This window comes from Dromiciops gliroides, chromosome 2 (assembly GCF_019393635.1).
Source record: "Dromiciops gliroides isolate mDroGli1 chromosome 2, mDroGli1.pri, whole genome shotgun sequence".
NCBI classification, from domain to species: domain Eukaryota; kingdom Metazoa; phylum Chordata; class Mammalia; order Microbiotheria; family Microbiotheriidae; genus Dromiciops; species Dromiciops gliroides.
The window spans coordinates 610,192,968-610,212,831 of NC_057862.1; the positions used below are offsets into that span (position 1 = coordinate 610,192,968).

General features: G+C 36.2%; 1 protein-coding gene across 4 annotated transcripts in view; it reads right to left on the minus strand.

Moving 5' to 3' along the window:
* The window catches only part of MTA3 (metastasis associated 1 family member 3), a 223,845-nt gene that overhangs the window by 12,009 nt on the left and 191,972 nt on the right, over positions 1-19,864 (minus strand). Inside the window, exons 12-16 of one of the 4 annotated variants that reach the window (XM_043987806.1) lie at positions 15,679-15,803; positions 14,330-14,481; positions 12,518-12,740; positions 4,606-4,692; positions 1,846-1,992 (exon numbers count right to left, since the gene is read on the minus strand). In XM_043987806.1, the coding sequence (XP_043843741.1) occupies positions 1,846-1,992; positions 4,606-4,692; positions 12,518-12,740; positions 14,330-14,481; positions 15,679-15,803 (734 nt within the window). Of the gene's footprint in view, positions 1-1,845; positions 1,993-4,605; positions 4,693-12,517; positions 12,741-14,329; positions 14,482-15,678; positions 15,804-19,864 lie in introns of those variants that run through there. The other 3 variants (XM_043987808.1, XM_043987809.1, XM_043987807.1) reach the window with 3 other exon arrangements.

A 19,864-nucleotide genomic window follows, 5' to 3' on the forward strand; every position in this document is an offset into this window, starting at 1 on the left:
AATGTAGCAATTCTGGGTCAGACCCCTCTTTTGTCTGTCTGCATCCTTTTGTAAATAGTAAGGGGGAACCTGAGAAATGGTCTTAATTATTCATATAAAGAGCTGAAGTTGTTGCTGCTGCAAACATCACAGATTAGGCTGATCTTCTCTAAGGGAGTAGCACCCCTTAGCACTACTTTATTAGCATAGCACCCAGGACAGAAGAAAAAGCACTGAGAAAGAAAGCATGAAGAACCACACCAGATGACAGCAAGACTCAGGACAACTATAATTCCTGAGGGTGAGTGGAAATGCTAGGAATGGTACTAATAAGCTATTCCTGCCACATCTAGAAGGGTACTGTTCTATTCAACAACTTCTGTGTCTTTTCTAGCAAAGATAAAATGTAAATATTCTAGTACTGTGGTTAGTGCCTCTGTAGCTAGGATCACATTCCTCAAAGACAAAAAAAAAAGTATTTCGATAGAAAGATGTGATTTCCTCTAGCAAACACCACAAAGGCTATATACCTCAAATGCCTAACTAAGCCTGGGCTCAAAGGACTAAATACTTAAACAAGAGAGGCTGAAGACAAGTTAGAATCAGACAAAATTTTAACTACACCAGGTCCTTGACTCTGACTCTTCCTCAGGCTTCAGTTGTACCAACTGTAGGCATGTTACCATTGGGATCTTGATTAGTGTGGGAACAGATGGCTAATATTTTTGTGAGCAGGTCAACATTTCTGCAAAGGGCTCAGAGGATGTCTATAAGGGCTGAAAAATGGTCTGTTTTCTCTAACTATACATTTACAACACAGCACTGGTGGCCAAAGATTTGTAAGCAGTTTTCCTCCTTATGTCTTCCAACTTCTCACTGCCACAGTCACTACTACAACCATCAACATTTTGCAGGCAAGTGAAAGGAAAGTATTTCTGAGGAAATCTTCATCCTGTGGGATTTCCTATGTGACCTATTGTCACTGCCAGAGTTTAGAGCTCAACAAGGCATGAAGAGTCTAGGAACAGTCTTGTTCATAAAAACATATGACCACTTCAACAACCATGACAGCTATAAACTCAAGAACTTTTGAAATGTATAATGCATTTTCTGGCTGATTTATTCCAGATAGGTTTGCAATTCAGGCACAAAATATAATTCAGTTCCAACTGAAGAAAGTCATCATAGACAAACCCCAGACAGGTACTGTGATACTTAAGTTGATATACTATAATCCAGCCTTTCCATTTTTCATTAGCTTGAGCTTTCATTTATTCGACACAATTTTATTAAGTGTTTACTACATGCAAGGCATAGCCTTTGGTTCCAAATATTGCCAAGTAGGTTTCTTAGTGACCTGAAATCCAGCTAAGGATTAAAAAAGCCCAGGGTAAAATGGAAGGGACAAGCTCGAACCACAAAGTGACCACTGTACTGTAGAAGGGTCCCTCTGAAGCTGTTTGATGACTCAGATCCAAGGCAGAATCATCACATTTGTTCAAGGAAGCTGATCTGTGCAGTCAGCCTTTTCCTTGGTTTTAAGAGTCAGGTAGAGAACATTTCCAAACAGGAAAAGCAACCTCCTAAATACAGACTATATTCATGTCTGAGTTTCAAATCACTCCAATGAACTATCCACATCAGGGAAGTGAGTGAAAAAATGTCACACCTTTATAGTGAATTGGAGGAATGTCACTGGACTAAATTGAATATGCCGTGGCAAGGGCAAATTCTCCATTTCCTTGCATTTATGATATACATGGATCAAAGTCTCTCTATAATTCATTTCTCTAGATGGTGACCCCAGCAAGGGAGAAAAAGCCTCAGCCTATTGTAATGTCTCCCTGTAGTGCTAGGCTTACATACCATCCAGGCCATTGTGATGGCTGTAGTTTCTCTTTCCCAGGATGCTCAGAGATGCATGGTTTGGGGTGGCAAGCATCCGCTTAGTGGATGGGCTTTGCAGGCTTGGCGTAGATCTTAGTACATTTGGTTTCTTTGCAGGATGGATCTCTGTTGACAAGAAATATGGTTTTTCTCAACAAGGAACATGTTATTAAAATATTTTTATGCATTCTAGCTGCTGACTAGGTACATATCTCACTTTCTAATGGTCTGAAAGTCAATTCCGTATGAACCAGCACATTTTTCAAGGAAGTGCATAATGAATCAGCCTCAAGTGTTGGTTACCATGGTTCTACTTATCTAAAAAGGGTTGGCTTGCCTCCTGAGCTCTAGATTTGAGCCTTGTACAGGGACTATATGCAAAAACAGCCACTCGAGGTCACTCAAAACATTTATCTTACTAAAGGAATTTGACACCTGACTCTTCACCAGAAGTGTGACAAGGACATAACATTAAAAATCAGCCGACTCCTAGGAGATATGTGGCCTTGAAGAAAACCCCCTGAAAGGTATGACCAATAATATTTACTCTGTATGCTTGAAATCAAACCAGGAACTATTTTCCCAGGAGTCTTAGACACCGTTTTACATCTCCACCTGCAATTAGATTACAACTACGCATACCTGAGGGTTTGAGGTAAGAATAGGGGGAGAAGGAAGAGAGCAGGACCCAGGACAAATCACTCCACAGTAACCTACCCACAGGAACAAAGCACTTAGTGCTGGAAGGGATTTTGTAGACCCCCTCATTTTCTATGAGGGAGCTGAGGCCAATGAGGTAAGTGATCTCAGGAAATGCCTAGGGAACTAGCCGGCAAAGCTAAAGCTTCTGACTTCAAATCCAAGGCTCTTTTCACTACACCACTCTGGCTCTCAATGTGTTAACATCTATATACAGGAAGAATCTGGAACTATGAACACTTGGAATAAGTCAGTAGTATAAAAATTTCAGAGAAAAAGAAAGGACCCATGAAGAGAAGTCACTAAAGGATAACACAAAGTCTGTAGTAGCTCATATGTTGGGCTTGAAGTCATAAAGACCTGAGTTTGAATCATGCCTCAGACACTTAACTAGCTATGGGACCATGGGCAAATCAATTAGCATTTTAGCCTCAGTTTCCAACAAAATGGTGATTTTAAGTACCACCTACCTCAGAGAGTTGTGAGAATCAAATGAGATAATACATGTAGAACATTTTATAAACCTTAAAGAATTATAAATGTTATTATAATTATTTTTATTATTAATAAAAAAATTATACATGAAAGGAGGAATAGGCAAGTTGGTGCCAATCAGGCATCCACTGGCCCTTTGTCTTGGAGACAAAGGATGGAGAATTCTGGGGGAGAGGGTGGTGCCTCTCAGGGTAAGGTGTTGACTGTATGCATATGAGCTTTCTTTTAGTACCAAATGGTTAGTCCCCTTCTCTTTCCACATGTGGCCAAGTCACAACACATTTTCAGCAGCCTAGTGCCAAAAACAGCAAAGTGCCTCCTAAAAATGGAGGGTTTGAGGCAATTTGATTTGCTGTACCCCTTGGAATGGTTCTACTGGGCTGACTACCTCTTGGCTACCTATCCCACAGAAATATTGTGCCATTACTCATACTTGGCCCAAGTCAGTACAGTGCCTTGGCCGAAGGGAGGAGTACCCAGTTGACTATGAAATAGACTCATACAGTACAATGGAATATTCTGTTCCTTCAAACTGCAAAAAGGATGATGGTAGAAAGTGTCAGAATATTATGGAATCAGACCCTACAGTGGAGTATAACAGCAACTCATATTTATATGTCCCTATTTCCCTTGCTCATAATAGCCATGCAAAGTAGCAGTTCGAATATCACTCCCTTTTTACAAATGAAGAAACTGAGATTCTGAAAGGTTGTGACTAGCTGCCCATGGTCAGATAATGTCAGAACTAGGACTCTAAGCCAAATCTTCTGACTCCCAAATCCACACTGAAATCTCAACACACTTCACAACTACTAACTAATCCAATATCATGATGTTCGTATGACACTGGAAAGGGAACATCTCAAGACTTCTATTTTTCCCTGGAAGGACATCAAGTATAAAGACAACTGTTCTGAGCTGTAGAATTGTCATTTGCTCTGATGACAACATTCACAACAAAGGGCTGTGTCTTGGATTTTAAGAAAGCTTGGATGTCTTTAAAGCATGTGGTATGATTACTTTATATCTATAAATTTTTCTGACAGAACAAGAAAATTGAATGTTATCCTAGGTATGCATTTCATTTTTATGAGAAAATGAAAAGCTAACAAACAATTCAAGCATGCACACAATCCCATTTTTGCATCGAGGTATATTAATAACCATCATTATATAAATTATTCATCTCAGAATTTTGCAAGGAAATCATGAGGTTACTGCCTAACAATCTTTTTATGGCAATACCATTCTTAATTATGAAAGCATTAAAGTTTCTCCATGCAAATGGAACAAAGGTTTCTAATGACCCTTATGCTTAAGGGTTTTCAGAATAAGAGCAGGAAAAAACCAATATAAAGGATCATTTTTTTCAAATGTCTTCTTTAAATGGAATTTCATAACCCGCTGAAGGTCTGAATGGATCTCATTTAAGTCACTTGGAAGGTATGTGTGAGCTTTGAAGGGATTTTGCACAAAGAATTACTAAATAGGCCTAACATATGGAAAACATTCTTTGTATATTTTTCTCAAAGACAAAATACCCACCTAAATAACCAATGATACATGCCAAAGGTTTTCTAGTGCTTTTGCTCTTCAGAGGACTTCCAGATACCTCTGAGTGTCTGTCGGCATCTGAGGAAAGAAATAAACACAAATACACTAGTAAGCCTCCTATTTTCTCCATCTACATATACACACACTTTGGAAATCAAGATATTAAGTAGAATAAGGTAATGAAGTACGTCTCCCACCCCACCCTTGTTGATGAAAAGTAGAAATTTTTTCTAGTTACTATTTCTTTTCAATTCCTAAATTCCATGTGAACTTCCCACCCAGAAATCCCAGAAAAGAGAACCTTATAGATATGTCTTCACACACACTTGAAAAAAAAATTTTCCATTTGTGAAAGCCTGAACAGTGACAACCTTTTTGTAGTCATTAGGAAGCTGAGATGAGTCTCTGTAATTGAGAGAGATCTCTGAAAAGTAACATTGAACCAATCTTACCGTGAGATGAATGTAGTGTTTCGTAGCAGATGAACAAGGCAATTGACAGGATTAAGACAAGAGAAAGGTCCCTTCCTGCTCCAGCCAGCTGCAGCAGGTTCAGAGTGAGAAAGTCTTAACCTATTTTGGTAAATCTGAATTCAGGAGATGATGCCCTCACTGGGACATTTGGTTTCATGGCTCGTTTTTTTTTTTTCCCCTTCTGTAAAATCCTACATTGTCATTACTTGTAAGACTTGACAGGTTAAGTGCTGGTTTCATCTATCAGATATTGGAAAGATACTGCTGGTATGGATATTAGCTCATAAAAGTCCCCACAAGTCTGCTCATAACCCACCAGAAGATGTTTCAGGGAGAGAAAAAGGAGGCACTAAGCCCAAGTGTTTAAAGCACAGGTGCTTTAATTAGCTGTCAAATGGATAGAAAATACTAGCAGTGGAATAGAAGTATATGGAAGACTCTCATACCAGAAAAGTTATGGAGCTAGAATATTGAGGAGGGCTAATACAACAGACACAGAAAGAAGGTTATGGTTTTCCTTTTGGTTTGGTTTTGAAGTTTCTCAAATGGCATGGGCCTTGATTTTTTTTCTTTCCAACAGAGTAGCTTTAACCAATTCAATTCAGCCTTTATGCTACTTTCCCCCAATATCTGAAAAATGTTTCTATTGACCTCCTCCTCCTCCTCCTACTACAGGAAGCTTCCCTTTGTCTTTCTGGGAACTCCCTGAATGAGTGACCCTTTCAGTACAGAGCAGCTTTGGGAGCTGAGAAATGGGAACAGGATACGTCTTTTGAATTACAAGGTATGTTCTAATATTCCAGTATTAATTATTTCAGATTGAAATTTTAACATTTTCGGGGAGTTTCTCAACCGTTATTCTCCTTGCACACTGTTCAAACTCAACATTTTTGAGAGAGGGAATAAAAAAGCTATATATTGGGGCAGCTAGGTGGCGCAGTGGATAAAGCACTGGCCCTGGATTCAGGAGTACCTGAGTTCAAATCCAGCCTCAGACACTTGACACTTACTACCTGTGTGACTCTGGGCAAGTCACTTAATCCCCATTCTGCACCCCCCCCCCCAAAAGCTATATATTAAATAGCTTCAGATATAACTGACTTACGTAACATTTTAAAAATGTTTTCAAAGTGTTTAACATACATTAGCTCATTTGACTCTCACAGCCCTGTGAGTTAAGTGCTACATATGATATTATTTTACAGATAAGGAAACTGAGGCTGAGAGAAGCTAAATGATTTGCCCAGGGTGATATGGCTTATGTTGGAGGTAGGAGTTGAACCTGGGTCTTTCTATCTGCAAGTCTAACACTATCATTCTGCAAGTATAGTAGGAGAGACCATGGCATAGCTCATGAAATGTTTGCTTGCATAATAGAAATAATTTCTTAATTATTAATGTAATTACTGGGAATGTGTTATGATTCAATCTCTTTGTTTTCCACATATCTAATTCTTTATTTCTATTTTATAAAATAGGCGTCTATTAAAAATTAGTTAGGAGGGCAGCTAGATGGCGCAGGGGATAGAGCACTGGCCCTGGAGTCAGGAGGACCTGAGTTCAAATCCGGCCTCAGACACTTAACACTTACTAGCTATGTGACCCTGGGCAAGTCACTTAACCCCAATTGCCTCACTAAAAAAAAAAAAAATTAGTTAGGCAGAAATACAATGAATGCATTTTTGGTACACTTTTAGGTAACTGTTAGTGCTCCACAAATCCTAAAAGGAGGTTCTTGAAGAACAAACATCCTAGTGCTGTCAAATTACTGAGAAGTTAATATTAAAATATTTCCTTCTTAACCTTACTAGGTCCTGAAAACTTAAGTTATGCTTGAAATGTGTATTAGAGGAAAATCATTTATGGGGGAAAAAAGCACAAAAGCCTTTCAATTATTTTTAGATAAAGACTGAAACTGTGTTCATATCATCAGTTAAATTTATTTTGCTTCCTGTCCTGAAGAAAAACACCAGGTGCCAAGTTCTGAATGTCAGACTTAGACTTTTATATGAAATTTATCTTTCCCAAGATAATATTCTGTCCCAGTATGGGTCTAAGGATAGATGATATATGTTTATTCTTATATATAAAAAAACTTCATTTGCCAAATCCCTCTTTGGTAGAAGGCATCAATTTCCCCCCCTGTTCTTCTTATTTTTTAAAGTTAGCCTGGCTGCTCAAGGCTAAAGGCAAAAGAATATTGATGCTCATATAGGGCAAACTCTGGGGGGAAAGACAGGAAAGTAAATCAACAAACTCGCTGCGTGGGTATGACCAAATCACCCAAAGGTCTTTCATTTTAACTTATGATAATTTACTCATAATTTCTTATCTAATTAGGAATTCTGTTGATGGTTCTAGTAAGTAATATTTCATTTTGTAGATTTCCTTTGTTTGTGATATTAAAGCCCTCTGAGGTGATCTTCATTGCACTTTGACATCTAAGTTCAAGTATCAGCTCTGACACTAACTAGTGAGGTGACTTTTGGCCAAGTTTCCTCTTCTGTAAAAGAGAGGTAATAATATTTATACTTCCTGCAGGAGAAGGAAGTACACTGTAATCTGTCAAGTGCTATATAAATGTAAGCTTTTACTATTTTACAGGGGAAGAAACAGATTCAAGGTGCTAAGTTCTAGGGTCACTGCTTGAGAGAAAAAGAATTTTATAGCTAGTCAAAAATTTTATAGCTGTAGAAAGGCTTCAAAAAGTATCTTCCATAAACTGGTTTATATATGTTGTGGAAAAGAAGAGAAAACAAATATTTCTGATTAGATGATGTCAGCTATGAAAACTAGTACCTTTGGCGTGAACTTTCTGAATAGTCTGCGAAAGGGAAATTACAGATTCAAATTTAAATGCAGGAGGAAGCAAATTAAAATGGAAAATTTTCTTATAGTCTAAATAAAGTTCCATTCTGGAAGTTAAAAATTTTTTTTCTTGCTTCATAGATATAGACATATCTATGATTATTTAAAATTCACTGATGTTTAATACCAATACAGATTTACTTAGTACCTAATTTTAAAGCAAATTGTCAAAGAATATAGTATACCTATCCCTGAAATGGTTATACTTTTAAGTATCACAGAATGTTAAAGCTAAAAAGGACTTACTTATGAGATCATCTAAGTCACATGTCCCGCATTTTACAGATGAGTAAGAGGAGATGTGACTTGCCCATGGTCATAGTTCTTTAGATGATACAAAAAGGACTGGAAAAAAAAATCACATCTTTTGAGTCTCCTCTTTCTATTATTTTCCATTTCTTCCCCAGAAAGATTGAATTAGAAATTGAATAACACTTATTATCAAAGATTTCACTCTAATTCTGAAGTCACTGATAATGCCTGGGTCCTATAACATATATAAATATTTGCCTCGGTTGATTAAGGCAGAGGAATAATTCATTAGCAACACCATGGAATGGGGCTCCCTCTAAAGGTCAAACAAGACAGCTGTCCATGATTATTACACCTAGGAAATACCATCTAAAAACTCTATGCATAGTAAAATGTTCCTAAGAGGGGGAAATTTGCTGCTTTTATTCTCAATTCACTTGGCAGAACATCAGACTTATCTATTTGGTATGGAACTTGCTTGTACCTACAGCTTTTTTTAATGCCAAATTTGATGAATCATTGTTAAAATTAACACTATTCAGATATTTGTTTATATGCTTGAGTGTAGCCGTTTTTTAAATCTTTGCAACGTAGATTATCTGAAATAGAACACAGTGGGTTTGGGTTTCATGAAAAAACCCAAGAGCTTATGAAGGAAAAATGTTTGTGAATCTTGACAAGTCCAGTGAGTTTTGTAGCTATTGTTGAATTTCAACTCCAACACTTCCTAAACTAGCTATGTGATGATGGGCAAGTCATTTTTTAGCAAATGGAACTTCAGCTTCCTCATCTATAAAGTGAGGATAATAAAATTTCCATTACACTTCATGGGGTTCTTGTGGGGAAAAGTACTTTGTAAACCATAAAATGCTGCAGAAATGTGAGTTACTAATTCTATTGTTACTTAAGGAAACCTTTCCTCTCTAGTTCTGTGTTTAACTTTTCACGGAGCCCTATTCAAGACATTTATAGAAAGGTCACGAAAGAATAAGTTACATTCCCTAGAAAGCTATTTGGAAATTTGCCATGCAAAAAAGGAGTATCAGAATTTATTTTTGCCTGAGGTTAGATTAGCTCCTTGACAGAATTAAACTATATTGGAGTGCCTCATTATTGTATCCCTCACTATAGAACACTGCCACTATTCAACTCCCATGGGACACAAACTCAAAAGACCGCTTTTTCATGGGCAGGGCTATTATCCTAAACGACTATAATCAAGTAACAACAACAGCATAATAATAATACTCACATTTATATAGCACTTCACTTATACTATTATCTGATCCTGAAAATAATCTTCAAAATAATTATTATCCTAATTTTACACAGCTGAAGAAATTGAAATTCAAACAGATGATTGGCTAGCCCCACGATGGCAAAACAGCATTCAGGCAATAGCTAAATCACCCTACCCTAACTTTCTTGGAGGCCAGGGGTGGGGTTATAGCAGTTAGCCATGCCAAGTTGTTGGTTCTTTAATTTAAACTCACAATCCTGACAGCAACATGCTTTCATTTCAATGGTGAGCAAAAAAGACAGAATTTAATTGACATCTTAATCTGTTATGTCATTGGTGGGTTCCATCAAGGATAATTTGATGCAGTGGGGATGATCCAGTAACCTTTAAGGGTCAGGGTGATATGTCCATTGGTGATCCTGTCTTGTTATTTAATGTTTTAAAAGTGGTATTCACAAAACCATTCAAGAAGCCAAATGTGGCAGGTCAACACTAATGTATGCCCACCCACATCCCCAAAATGGTTTTTGTTGTTTTTTTTAAGGATCTAGAACTTGATGATATATGTCATGTACTAACTGCAAATATCCTTAAACACATGTAAGAAAATAAAACCAAAACTCTTCAGTTTTGGTATTTCAGCCTATTTTTAACTTAATTTTTTTTTGTTACCATAAGAGAATGTGTGTATATGTGTATGTGTGTGCACCACAGCTCACCTCCCCCTGTGCTAGTTTACCATTGCCCTTATCTCACAATTAAACAACAATGGTGGTGCCAAGGTAATGGCTGTGGTGGGGAGGTCAAATTACAGCAAAATATACATAACTTCAATTTTTATAGAGAAAACAGAAGTCAGGTTGACATGTGTCAAGATGGTGGTGGTTACTACTTAACAACAAAATACTTTCCCAATATAAAAACGGAGAGCTGGGTTCTCCTAAAAGTACATTCAAATTTAAATTGACTGCATTTATAAGAATGCTTCAATTATCATTTCTTTCATAATTACTCACTCCTACCTGATTAAGTAATAAATATGCTTTGCTGTTTGTCAGCATTCTATCTGAATGGCCCCATAAAGGAATTAAGGAACCAAAGGAACTGCTGTTAATACTATAATAAGGTTCACCTAGAAAGGCCATAAAGATGTAAAATATAATCAAGTAGGTACTAGAAAAAGAAAGTTCATTGAAAACTCGTCTGCAAAAAAATTCAAATCTAAAGCCTTGGAGCATGAGTGAATCTTTCGTAAGAATCACATTCTAAATGTAGTATTCTCCCTGGAGTTGATAAATTTAAATGATTAGAAAATGTAAGGGAGCTTGTGCTTTTTGAATCTCACCAACACAAAGGGCTGAGGTTTTATTTTAAATGATATCTAATTGATTTTTTAAATCAAATCCAGGTAAATTAAACCTTGATTCCTTTGGCAATGAGGCAGTTTAATTGAGAAAAAAATGAGATGGTAATTCACTGAAGCAACAAAAATAAAGCTAGTATACAAATTAACAGATAAATTTGGAGGAGAATCTCAGGAAATGCAAGTTTCTTCAGTGGCTAACTTCAATTTGTGTTGTTTCTCCCCCAGTTATAGAAACAAAGATGAAACTGGGTCCCTGATAATCTTTTTGTAAAAAGTAATCTTATTTATTTTCTCTCTCAACAGCTTCACTTTTCATTTTTCCGAAGTTTAAATTACATATAAAGTCATATCTTTCAAAGCAGATGAATAGAAGAGTTGAACCCAAAGATTTGTTTTCCCCATTTCTTTTCTTTCTGTGTGTGTGTGTGTGGGGGGGGCAATGAGGGTTAAGTGACTTGCCCAGGGTCACACAGCTAGTAAGTGTCAAGTGTCTGAGGCTGGATTTGAACTCAGATCCTCCTTAATCCAGGACTGGTGCTTTATTCACTGTGCCACTTAGCTGCCCCCTCACCATTTCTTAAAGAAAAAAGAAAGCTCTTACGCTTACTTTAAACCTATAAGCCAAGGGAAGTGTCAAAAAAGAGGTTATCAATGTTAGTTTAATGTTGTTTGTAATTTTGCCCCTTTTCCCCCAAATCCTTTGTAAGTAATCTGTATTCATCATATTCCCTTTAAGGGGCACCTTTATCCTCTCAGGAAACTTTTATCTATAAGTCTCAAAACTGCACAATTTTGTGAGAAATTTGTTTGCAAAAAAAAGAAAATGCATTTCAGATAGTTTTTCTTTTTTCAACTGCAGCATGAATTCAGTCTTTCCTACCAAAGCTGGGCAACTGTCTGGTTGCTGGGGTAGTGATGGGATAATAACTCAATAACAATGTAAATTCATAACCCCAATGTCAAGAGCTATGTGTAGAAAATGATAGCCACACAATCATGTAAATACATGGAAATATATGATTCAAAGACATGTATATGCAATGAAAAAAATGTTGAACACAGGAAAATAAAAGTCTAATACCACACCTAGAAAAAGAGATTCTTCTCAGAATCCTTATCCAAAATAATTCAAGGTTCTACAAATTTATTTACAATTTATAGTCTCACAGAAATACAGTGAGACTCATAAAACTATTCAATTATGTTGGGTAATAATTGCGAATGCTAAAGGGAAAACGAGAGGTGGCACAGACACACAAAAAAATGTTAAATGTTAAATAATAAGACTTCATGAAACTGTAACATTAACTCATTCAAATAAGATTTCCTATTGTACTGAAATACCTCAGCATATAATATAAAGCTCAGGGTCAATCCTGTGGCACTCACCTTATAGGATAAAAGTGCCTATTAATAGGTCCTCTTGGAAAGGATACAAAACAGACCAAATTTATGCTGAACTATGGAAAATAGTATTGTAGAGAGGTTCTAATGTATTTCATTAAGTTGGTAAGTTAAAACCAGAATAGACAAAAAAATTTTAAAAAATTAAACCAAATAAAGGCTGTAGACAAGAAATGATGTTTATTGCAAACAAACAAAAAACCAAAAAGAAAACAAAAATGAAAAAAAACAAAACAAAAACGAAACAGAAAAATGATCAGAAGCACAGCACATATAGTTAAGAATTTAAAAGCATCTTACATTCTGCCCTAATGGCAGCACAATTAATAGGGACAAAGGGTCGTCTTGCTGCCTGCCGCAGCCGGAGGGTATTTTTGCAGACCTGGCGAGCAAGTTTGGTCAAACATGTAGTATGAAGGAAGAAAGCTTGGCGGGTCTTCACAGATGACTTTGGACTTCCAGTGTTACGGACTGGCATTCCCTGTGTGGCCTGACGTGACATGTGACCTCTAACACGGGGATCCTGAAGAAAGCAGAAATCAAAATCAGCTAAAGTAATAAAACCCAACATTGTTTTCATCATGTGTAAACATAAACGCACCATGATGCAGTCATTAAGATATAGAGATGACACAAAAGCCTGTCCCTGAAACCAAGTGTGGGAAAAGAACACCACACAGATCTTAATGTGGTTATAATTCTCAAGATACCAAAAGCTGAGGTAGAAAAAGCAAAAATAAATTGAGGACTCACTGAGAAGGCTAATCTCATGTTATCAACTTTATTATTGAGGGATTCCCTGTGGCAGAAACGGAAGAAAATATTTTCTTTACTAGGAGAGATAGGGTCTAATATACGTGGACATTTTCAATCTAAGATAATTTAGCCACACTGACATTTCAATTACTCATGCCACAAGATTAAGGTCCTGTCATTTTGTACTTTTTTCCAAGAGCCAGAACAGTATGAAAGGGGAGATTTGGCAAGAGTAAAACAATTCAGAGAAAAAAGATGTTATTGTACATTCATCTCGCCTCTTTGGTACTTCTAAGTTTTCAACAGTGGTTAATTACTTTTTTGTTTTCCAAACAAACCATTTTCAATGAAGAAAACCATTTGGATAATATTTCATCTACATCTTGTTATACTAAAAAGATACATAATTTTATGAGTATAGATATGCTTCTCACCAACAAGGCTATAATACTGCTATTGCTTAAGTATATGGTCTTTATGAATTCTTGCAACTGAGGGGAAAAGTCACCCAGCACTGAACCATCTAGGAATGGTTCTCAGTGAACTGAGCTAGGCTTATTTCCAGATGACTAACACAAAATCTCGAGGCCAGTATGTGAAGGCTTTCAAGCTTGGTAGGACTTGATAGAACTTGTGCTCTGCTGGCACAACACAAGAGAACCCAGGGTTACCTCTGTGCCACGGGGAGATCCTAAATGGCTTCAATGAAAAATAATTTGTATTATTATAAACAATGTAAATATTTCATTGTGACAAAACAAATTTTCACTAGACAAATACAATAGATAAAAAAAGCCAAACTAACCACTCCTATAGGCTAGGAACTACTGCAGAATTTCAGTGCCTTTTCAGGGCAGAGGGAAGATTTGTGCAAAATGGCTCCAATATTTTCAATAATGTTTAATTTGGTAATCAATAAATGATTAATGCAGTTAATGATGCAAAGATATTAAAATGTTATGCTAAATTTGATGCGTATACTTCAGCAACTTTTTTTTGATGAATTCCCACCCCTCCTTTAAAACCTAACTCAAATGCCACTTTCTCCATGAAACTTCCTCATCAACCTATTATTGCTAACATTTCCCTGTGGTATATCACTTAGTATTCTATTTCTCTAAGACATTATGTTTTACAGTAATCTCTGTGTATGCCTGACCTCCCTACTAGAATGGACTATGTTTTATCTCATTAATTACTCTTGATACTAACATAATCTGTTTCCCAAAGTTAATAGATATTTACTGAATAATTTTAAACTTCATTCTTTGTTTAACAAAAGAGACCAGGACATTGAGAAACATCCACTAAGCATCAAACACTTAAAAAAACCAATATGGTTTTCTGTATACATACTTCTGTAGTTGGGTTGGGAGATAGTTTTTCTTCTTCTGTCTGTGTTGGCATTTTCAGGCCACCATATTTTTTCCAATACAGCCAACAGGTTGCACATAATCTACATTGCATGTTGGGTGGCCCCCAAGAATACCACTGGTGAGACTGTGTGGCTAAAAATAATAAAATATTATAGTCAACATCAATAAAAAATACTCTATGGCAGAATTTCAAAGACAGTTTTGCTTGTGATATTATTTCTATTTTTTCTTTCTCTTATAACCCATTAAAAAGAATAAATTCTCTATACACACATACTTTAATAAAAAGACACAAAAACCTTTTCTATAGTATGTTCAGTGCCTAGTACAATTTAGAGGTTATTCAATAAGTATCCTCTATACTGGCTGCCTTTTTAAAAAAGATAAATTATAGAAATTTAATATAGAAAACATTAGATAATCATGCTGATTAGATGATGAAATTAATTCTTTAAAAAGATAGTCAATTATGATATCTATTATCTATATGAATAGAAGGAAGAATTGCACAGATAAGACAATAATCACAGTCATTATCATACTTAATTGAAATATGGGTGTGATTTATGTCTTCAGAAATTATAATTCAAAACTATGAAGGCATTTTGTGGAAACCCAAAAGAGGGGGGAAGTCACCTTTTAATGGCTTATTTCTGCCTGTTACCTAACAACGGTTGGAAATCGATCAGAGCTGAACCTGAATCTAAGTACAGGGAAGTGAATGTCAAACACCTTTCGATTAGAGTCTTAAGGACCAAGGAGTATAATAGGTAGTAATTTCAAAACAGTGAGCAAAGCAATATTGTTCTGTTTCTTATCTTTCTAGATATTTATCTGTGATCGACTGCAGATTAGATCAAAAGAGTTTCCAAAAAATCTAACATACTGAAACAAATCTCATCAATACCATTTCACACACCCAGAAAAATACCATTTACTTCTGCCATATTCTAGAAAGTTCCTGATAAGGTTGAAGTATGATAGAACATGGTGACACACCTCTCCCCCAAATAAATGATAGCTCACAACACCATCTATAGTAGTGAATGAAAGTAAGTCACAAGAATCACAATGTCTAAATGCTATTAAACCAGCCAATTTTCTAAGCTCAAAAGTACAAGCAGAAATGTGCTATTTATGCAACTAACTGCATTTATTTAATGGAGCATGAAAGACTTAAGTCTTCTGTGAGCCGGTGTTAGGTGCCACCAGAGCAGCATGGTCTTATTCATACCTTGACCTTCCACGCAATGTTCCTACTCTAGTATAGAGCATCCTGTAGTTTCCTACTAATCCTGAACTTGACCAACAAGTCCCATTAGTACTTACTATAGCAGCTCTCACAGGCCCGTCCTATCAGGGCACTCTGGGGTTGGTACGGGGTTCCCACAGCTCCATTCACAGTGTTGGGTTTGCCATTGCTGCCAGATATTTGGTTGGGGTTTGGTTTGTTGCTTTAAATAAAATGTAAAGTGATGACTTAAATTATTTCTGTAATGCTTTTTTTCCCAACAGTCCTAGTTATCTATACAGACAGTTCCTACTTTACAAATTCAAATTATACAAATTTAACTTTACTTACAGAATTCTGAAAGAAATCCACATTCTAAAAAAGCCACCTATGTTAACTTTACTGTACAGTACTGTGCCTTCTTTACTCCTGCCCCTTAGCTTAGCACTCAGCAGCCTCCCACCTCATCCCCCCTCATCAAAAACAAAACAAAACAAAACAAAACAACCCCAAACCCCCAAACCTTTAAAAATACCCTCCAAGTGAAAACAGAAGAATGGATGTGCAGAGAGATCACTACCACCGCTGCTGCTGGCTGGAGCCAGACTGGGGGCTTGGCTGGAGACCTCTGCTGCACTCTGTTCAACCTTTCAGGTGTCCAACTCACACCTGTCTGTCTTCTGTCTGTCCCTGGCCCCCACATGTCACTTGTCCTCTCCTATCTGTATCATGTCCAGCCCTTATTTATCTGCCCCCTCCTCTGAGTTCTGGGCCCTGCATGTTCTTCCTCCTGTTCTTGCTTCTCTGTCCCCAGTCCTGACACATCCTTGAACTATTTACTGGCCCCCTCCCTCCACAAGCATGTGGCCCCCTTCTTGACTTCCTCTCTCCTTTCCCTCCATCCACAGGCAAATTCACATTACATAAAAATCACTTTATGTAGAGGTGTGAGGAACAGTTCATTTATGTAAAGCAAGAACTGTCTGTAGTGGATTTACTACTTTAAATGTAAAAACACTAAAAAGTAAAAAAAAAAATTATCAAGAAAAACAATGTGACATGTGTGCAAAGCCCAAATCTGATGTAAACAAAAAGCAGAAATGGGAAGCTCTACCACCAAAAGGCTCAAATGATGAGGAAAAAAACTCAACTGGAAGATTTTGACACTTGATATCCTGACACACTTTGCCCAAAATATATTGACAAAACCTCCCCCACCTTTATCATCCTGGTAAACTCTGTAGAACAGAATCTGGAGTTCCAAAAACAATGGGGGTTCATCTCCTTGGAATTCAAACAAAAAATCCAGGAAAAATCCTAAGAGCCTTCCTACTAATCCCCTGAATGCCCAGCCGATAAATTTGGTTTCTCAGTGAGAAGGTCAAAATCTCACATGTAAAATAAATGTAAAGGACAAGTCTGGACTGGTTGAACAAACTGCTCTTGGTTTTGTTATCGATTCTCCATGTGACCTCTGAATAAATCATTTAGCTTCTCTGTCCTCAAAGGAGTTTCTTCCTTTATAAATTAGAGTTAAATGTGTTTGCCAGTAATTGGTGTCAAGAGGTAGTATGAAGAGAAAAAAAAATTTAAAGGTAAATTTAGACATGAAAAGGAATTAAAACAGGTTTTTACTTGGACTCTTCATAGTATTGTATTTTTTGGCAGAAAATATACAAAGTAAAAACTGGTGATTTAGTAGTTCAAGTTGAAAGAGTTGATGAAATCACATTTCTGATATAAAAAAATGTATTAAACTTGGTAGGAAATGGTTACCCCTTGAGGTTATATTGACTGATGTGCTATCAGATATTTTCTTGGAAAATTGAAAAATATTATGGGTTTAAGAAAAGTAAATAAAAATTAAGCATGTTGTTGATATACTTCAGTAAAGCATTATGGAAAAGCACAAAGTCAGTTTTGTAGCTTAATATGAAATGCTACTTGGACTTTAATATAGGTAATAATGATTTGAGACTAAAACAGTGTTGAAGAATGAAGAATTGCTCATGTTTCTTGTCAAGGATCTATTATTCAATTTGAAGTGCAGAATTAAAAAGAAAACTGTCACACAAGATGTAAATTAACCTTTTCTCACAAATCATAAAAGCAAATAGAGTTTATTTTACAAGAGATATCATATAGCTTTGAAAAGGTGAATTAAAACAGAAAAGAAATATCTTTCATGGTAGGGTTTCTACATCTTCTACATATAAATTTATAATCACATGTTTTAATCTGATCAGCATAGAAACCTATTAATACAAATGTATAAAAGTACATACAATGTTTAAGTAACTTCAAAGAAAATGCAAAATAGTAAACAATAATCTGTCATAGATTCCCAAAAATCTTCCCCTGAAGTTGTAACTTCAGGATCATTGCAAAGCAAGAGATGAAAGACTCAAAAAATTCATGCAGAAACCAAATTATATGTACTTTCCTTTAACTGGAAACAAAACTGTTATTTGTGAAAAGTATGAAGAACAGCCTTGATTATTTTCCCAAACATTTTAGATAATCATAAGCTTTATATAAGGTCTGATTAATAAGAAATGTGTCAGATACTAAGATTCATGAATCACAGAAGCTTTTTAATCACAAGATATACTATAAAATATAAATACAAACAAAAGTTGATTTGTGGGACAAATATCACACTGCATCTTTGAATAGTAATATCTTCCCTGTAAACCTATACACAGAAGAATAAAGCTAGTGTTATTAGCCTTGAAGAAAAGGTTACTGTGAAAGATCATAATTCATTCTTTATGAGGCCACCTGTTTGTAGAAGCAGGTATTAAATAATATATCTAAATTCAATTACCAAAGGACTCAGTACACTACAAAATGAAAACAAATGTAGCACTCAGCTCACAAAACAATAATCTCTATGTGAGACTATGTCATACATTTCTTTTGTTTCTCCCTAAGTGCCTGAATAGAACTCTAATACATATTGAATGCATTAATTGAATGAGCAAGCCAACAAAGCCCCAGAATATTTTAAAATACAGAATACTTTGCGATGGGAACAAATTTTAATTGCAAAGTTGGGGAAAAAAATCAACGTCTATTTTCATTGGATGACACTATAAAAGAGAAGTAGACTAGTACAAAGAGAGCAACACCAAAGTGAAATGAAGTAGAAAGAATTCATTAGTTAATTAGATTTTTTTCTTGTAAAAATTAACTAACAATCAACAAGCATTTATTAAGTGCCTACTAAGTGCCAGGCATTTCTATCTTATTTGCTTCAATACATTAAACAAATCAAAACTCGTTCCCTAAGAAAGGACTGAGCCCAATGTGCAGAAACATGGAAGCAAGTATTAGTTCAACCACAAGTGAAATAAGATGGATAGATTTTATTATATTCTTCTCCCAAGTCTGAAAATAGGCGGTTTGCAACATCAGTTAGCCAAGGGAACAATGAAAATGACGAAGGCTGTGAATTTTCCTTCAGGCAAGTATGGAAGATGAGGATGATTTTGTAGTCATCTTCAGATTGCATGCTAAGTCTATGCTTTTTCCTCTACCGTGTAACATTATGAATATACAAAGGACACCACGATCTCTTTCCTAGAGGAAGCAAGTCAAAGGGCCACATTTCTCTTCTACAGGTTACTAGGAAGTTTCTTAAAAGAAAGGAAGTGGTGTTTCAAGGAGGAACCAAAGGGGGGAAAAAGATGTAACAAGTCAAAGGGGACATTCTTCCTTGTTTCAGGAGGTAGAACGATGATAGAGTGAAGAAAAGGAAAGGAATAGTAAATGAGTGACACTTTATCAATAGCTGAGCAGCTCATTTTGTAGGGCAGAGAACTGCATTGTTTCTGGAATAAATAACAATGACATTTAGATAGTACTTTAACATTGTAAAGTATTTTACATCATCTCGCTTGAAGCAGCTTTTTTGTTGTTGGGTTTTTTTTTTTGGGGGGGGGGAGGCAATGAGGTTTAAGTGACTTGCCCAGGGTCACACAATTAGTAAGTGTCAAGTGTTTGAGGCCAAATTTGAACTCAGGTCCTCCTGAATCCAGGGCTGGTGCTTTATCCACTGTGCCACCTAGCTGCCCCCTGAAGCAGCTTTTTGAATTCCAATAAAAGATACAACTTCACATATGCCACCAGGTATGAGGCAATCCAGTAACTGTCCCTAGTAGTAAGGGTGATTTTAAAAAGGAGATACTGAAGTGGCTAGTTACTGATCTGACAAACATGAAAAAAAATTGTATTATATTTTCATAGTATGTATCTAAAACAAGACTGTAAGATTTTTTAGAA